At 30.0% G+C, this 5,407-nt stretch overlaps 1 protein-coding gene across 1 annotated transcript; it reads left to right on the forward strand.

Annotated features, from left to right (window-relative positions):
• Positions 1-1,588: 1,588 nt before the first annotated feature.
• Positions 1,589-2,070, forward strand: LOC127115619 (VQ motif-containing protein 10). The gene has a single exon (XM_051047121.1). It carries the CDS (start codon positions 1,660-1,662, stop codon positions 1,981-1,983), a length of 324 nt encoding a protein of 107 aa, XP_050903078.1. The 5' UTR covers positions 1,589-1,659; the 3' UTR covers positions 1,984-2,070.
• Positions 2,071-5,407: the final 3,337 nt, after the last annotated feature.

Consider the following 5,407-nt stretch of genomic DNA (forward strand, 5'->3'; position numbering starts at 1 on the left):
TGGGGAGTGAGTGAGATGTTTTGAGTGATCCTCTAAGCTTTGTGGGATGCTTGAGGATGAGATTAGGATTAAGGTGGCTTGGGCACACCTCAACATGATCAGAGGATATTTGGGCTTTGTAGATGAATCACATGCCTTGGGTTATGGATTATTGTGACCATTAAGTATACATGCATATTAGATGATATGTATGAGATGTATGCTTAAGGTTTAGGGCTCAAGAGAGTGATATGAGGTAGGGAAAATTTGAGGGTATGGCATCGAGCCCATACCCACGTGGGCACCAACCTTTATACTTGTACTTGTATCCTATAGATACCTAAGTACCCTTACTCGTATCTGTTACCCGCTATTCTAATAAAAATAAATCTATCAATTGAAATCTATCATATCATTTTAAATTTTTAACAAAGTTTATAAAAAATTCAGAGATTTTATTATTTGAATTATGAAATAAACGAAAACTTATATTAAAATGTGTAATATTTTAATTATGATGTATTCCTTTAAAGAGATTGACATACATTTTTAATATGATGATCTAAATAAATATACATTTTATAGAGCGGGATGGATACTAAGGTCTTCATACCCTCACTCATACCCACTTATTTTAATGAATAATTACCTATGTCCGCGCTCGTTCCCATTTTATGGAATTTTATCCTATACTTGATGTAGGTATTTTTTGTGTGTATTATTTGAATATGTGTTCAATTGACATTCCTAATTTAAATATATGTTTTAAAGTGATATAATAATTTTTTTTAACAAATTACTAAAATGTGAATTTAACTAATCATATATTATTGAATTTGTTAGGATTTAGAGCGAGTTTTGATAATCAAAATAGTCCGATTAAAATTTAAGATAAATTAGAATTGATTATAACTCATCCAAAGTTGTCCCTTGTTCATCCAAGAGCATTTTTCGACCAGTTTATTCATTACTAAATAATGGTGAATTAGCCTTTAAAGCATGAATTCCAAACATTAAACTACCATCATAAAAAATAATGGTTAGTCAATTCATTATATGATTTAGTTAACTTTTCATGGCTATAAAAAATAATGTTATTTGTAATTTATGATATGAAAAAAAAAAAGAGAGAAATTAAGTGACAATTCATAAACTAAATTTGGGTGAATTTAAACTTCTTGAAAAAATATAATGGTGAATTAATTCATTATATAATCTAGTTAACTTTTTATGGTTATAAGAACTAATGTTATTTGTAATTTATGATATAAGAAAAAGAGAGAAATTAATTGACAATTCATAAATTTAAAAGATGAAATTGAATAAACATTGAATACTCTAGAAGTTTGTTACATATAATACCTCGCAATGAATCACTTCCCATTACCATAAATATCACAAAAACAAAACAAGAATTTTCTTAGCATCTTTAATTGACCACATCCTACTTTTCATAGACTCATTCCCTTAACTTCTCATTTTCACATATAACAAAGTAACGGTCAGCTTATGTCATCTAACTTTTTCAATCGTCAACTCAGCTACACATGACCATATTCATCCTATAAATATATAATCCACAAAACATGCAAATAAAGAAAATATACGTCAATAACCATAGACAAAAAAGGCTTCAAAAAGTGAATTATTATTATTATTATCTGAAAAGTGAAATATTGAATGGAGAGTGGTGGTTGTAGCAATAAGAAGCCAGTGAAGATTGTGATTATCACTACACAATATGTGGAAACTGATGCCATGAGTTTTAAGTCTGTTGTGCAGAAGCTTACTGGTAAGTATTCTTCTGATGATCGTGTTGTTGCTGATGAAGCTACAGAAGCTCCAAAAGTTAACAATCTAAGTAGGTTTGATGAGGCTGCTTGTGAAAATGGTGATGTCGGACGAAGCACTTTTTATATAAGTGATTTGTTGTTGAAGGAATATGACATGTTGCATAGAGAGTTACTGCCAAACCAACACTTTTTGTTTCAGTCACAAATTTAATATAGAGTATATGTGATTATATGTTTTCAATATATGTGATGTTTCCATTCTTGTTTGCATTTTGAAGTATGGACTTTTTGTTTTGTTGTTTACTGTGTTTTTTTGTTAATATAAAAGAATTCATCAACTTCGAAATATAATCTTACATATGTGAAGATGATTTCTGAAAATATCTATGATGGTTGAAAAAGTAAACTACTTTAATTTAAAAGGATGGTCCAAATTAAAAGACTTGAAATTAAAGTGACATGAATTATTAACATATATATTCATTGTAACTATTGATAGCTAAACTCATTAGGGTTAACATAGTAAATTATTTGAGATAAGTTAGTTATATGATTTTCAAGCTAATCTCCTTGTATAAATATCTCTCATTCTATTCATTAATATTAAGCCAAATTACTCACATCCAATGTAATTTTTAGTAGTGAGTAACTAGAAGATTCTTCTCCTTCTTCTTCACAACCCCTTTTTTAAGTTTCAACCATGGCAGATTCTGATCATGATGATTTTGTCACACAAGAACACAACAACAACATCAAGAACTTTCTCCAAATATTGAATTACTCTTCAACAAATTTAAACAAGTTCCACCAATGCTTGGACCTTGACCTTAACAATGATTTGGTTAACATATTTGTTGGATTGTATTTTGAAAGCACCTTTTGAACCAAAATTTCATTTGAATAAATCATTTCCATAATAAGTTGCAAATTAATTTCAATTTGTTTTTCCTCTCATGATAAACTTCACGATTGACCAAGTGAATAACACATTGACAATAATAATTTATCTTTACACATTATTGAGTGTTCCCTAACTCCCTAATCATGTCTCTCGTCGATATGGCTTCCTTGACCCCTTCAACAAAGGAAATTTATTTGGTTTGAGTAGTAGATAACACGGCTATAAGTTTTTAATTTTTCTTACAGATTATAGTTGTCCCATAATACGTAAACATAAAATACGATAGAGATTTTTGAGTCCACATTACCTACATATTATGAATCTTCATAACCCTCCAAAGCATCTTCATCTTGAGTTGACTTTGTATACTTTAAATCACCTTTAAAAAAACCATTTAGATACCTGATGACCCACGTGAAAACTTCCCAATGAACATGGATAAAATTTTCTATAAACCGAATTATTATGTTGAATTCATATGCTAAGTCTAGTATACTACAAACAATAGTATATATAATTCTCCCAACCCCACTTTCATGTAATCTCCATTATCTACATATCTTCCTCGATTTTAGGACATTTTTACTTGAAAATTTTGTGTGATGACTCAAACAAGTGTTGACGATTTTAGCATGTTGCATTTTAAATTTCTCTACCACTTTCTTCAAGTAACTAAATTGAGATAATATAAATTCATTCTTATAATGGATTCTTAAGATATTCATCCCCATGATTATTTTATACTCACCAAGATATTTCATCCCCGTGATTTTCAAAATGAGTTATGCGCGGAAGGTTTTAAGAGAAAATGAAAATTACACAATTGATTATGATCAAGCAAACACATAGTTTGTTTCACAAATATGAAATATTATTAACAATGAAACAATTGGTATAAGTTAAATCAAGTTGTGTAGTCACAAGAAGTGTACACAATTGGTTCTATGTAGATTACTAAATTTAATTCATTTTCAGATTTCTCAATCACAATATTAGCTTGACTAGTTGCCCAATTCCAGCAAAACCTAAAACTTTACGTAATTAATCGCTATCATGAACAAAACGATATAATACCACAAAATTGAAAAACCTAGCATGCAATCACTACGAATATAAATGCAAGAGTAGAGTTAGAGAGATGATACCAATATTTATAGTGCTTCGTTCGTCCTCGCTTGGCCTATGTGCACTCTTCAATAGTTACCCATTATAACCTACATAGTTCCTTGTTATTTGATAAATATTTCCAAGAGTTCATACAATCACCAATCCATAATTTACAGGTGAGAAAATAAATCTCCTAATTTGGATCTTGACTTGTATCTAGAAAACTTGTCAAACTCTTCTACGTAATCTTTACTCGAATACGTTTCTCGAACCTTCCAATAACACCAATTCTGATTCAAGCCTTTATGTGTAACTATCAACCACTTGATCCTACCGATTCCTTGATATTTTCTGAAGATCTGAGAAAAACTCCACCCGATCTGTAGTCTTCCTCACAATTACTATTAAGGCAATGCTGGAGAGAAGAACCTACTTCTTTTCAATAGAATTTGTCACCACCATTGACAATCCCTCTTTCTTGCTAACAACCTGAAAACATAACAAGATCTCCAAGAACGGTTAGTTTCAAGTGTGTTCCTCCTTCAATCAATCTGAGAACTCTAATTAACAAGATCTGAACTCAAGTGAAGTTGAAGATATGAGAAGTTCATAATAAGACTTTGACCATTCAAAATAGAGAAAATTGATTTTCACACAAAATCACACTGAAAAATCTTATCAGAATGGTGTATCCTATGTTTGAATGATGAAAGAAAATGCTTTATATGTGCTTAAGATGAGGCACACAAAATGGTTAAAAAAAGGTAGTTAGATTCGAATCAAGAAAAATATGATTTGACTCAAATGAACAAAAATGGAGTGAATTGAAAGAGATACCCAAAATTTTAAAAATATGACAATTGATTCGAATAAGGGAACGTGATTCGAATCACAAGCCTTCTAATTCGAATTAAGAACAAAAAATTATTCGAATCAAATTACCTAGAACTAACAGGATTTTAGGCAAAATAATTTGATCCCGATCATGTTAAAAGTTTGATTCGAATCAAATCAAACATAATTAAACATGATTTGTGAAATATAAATTGACTCAAATCATGCAGAAATTTTGATTTGAATCAAATCAGACAAAATCTATTCCCAGAAAAGTGATTAGGATCAAGTGAAAAATCTGATCAAGATCAAATTGATGAGTTGAGCTACCGCCTTATTTGATCAAAATTATTAAATTTAATGTAAAACTGTCTGATTCAAATCAATCTTGTAAAATCTCGAATTTTCAAGTTTTCAAAATCTTTTTAAGATTTTACTTTGAATCAAATTTGTTCAAAAACGTAAGGAGATTTCATTTCACTATCATATGCTATTGATCAAAGAGCATTTAGATCAAGATCAAATCTAACCAAAGTTGTATGCCTGCTAAACATGATAAATGCAATTATGAAGGAGACTTAACGAATCAAAAGACAGACATAGATGAAAGCAATTAGGCAAGCAACAAAATAACCGGATAGTAGAGACATGCAACTACAATCTCCTCCTTTATGATGCTTGGCAAGCTTTCATAAAGATTGATTCAACCTTTGAGTACACATGTAACTTCCTCTGAAACATTGAACATAAGCAAGTCACATCATACAAACGGATAAAACAATTCTAGACTCAT

Source organism: Lathyrus oleraceus, chromosome 1 (genome assembly GCF_024323335.1).
Source record: "Lathyrus oleraceus cultivar Zhongwan6 chromosome 1, CAAS_Psat_ZW6_1.0, whole genome shotgun sequence".
Taxonomy (NCBI): Eukaryota; Viridiplantae; Streptophyta; class Magnoliopsida; order Fabales; family Fabaceae; genus Lathyrus; species Lathyrus oleraceus.

Coding starts and splice junctions, on each gene's coding strand:
- LOC127115619 (XM_051047121.1), top strand. CDS start 1,660: ATGGAGAGTGGTGGTTGTAGCAATAAGAAGCCAGTGAAGATTGTGATT.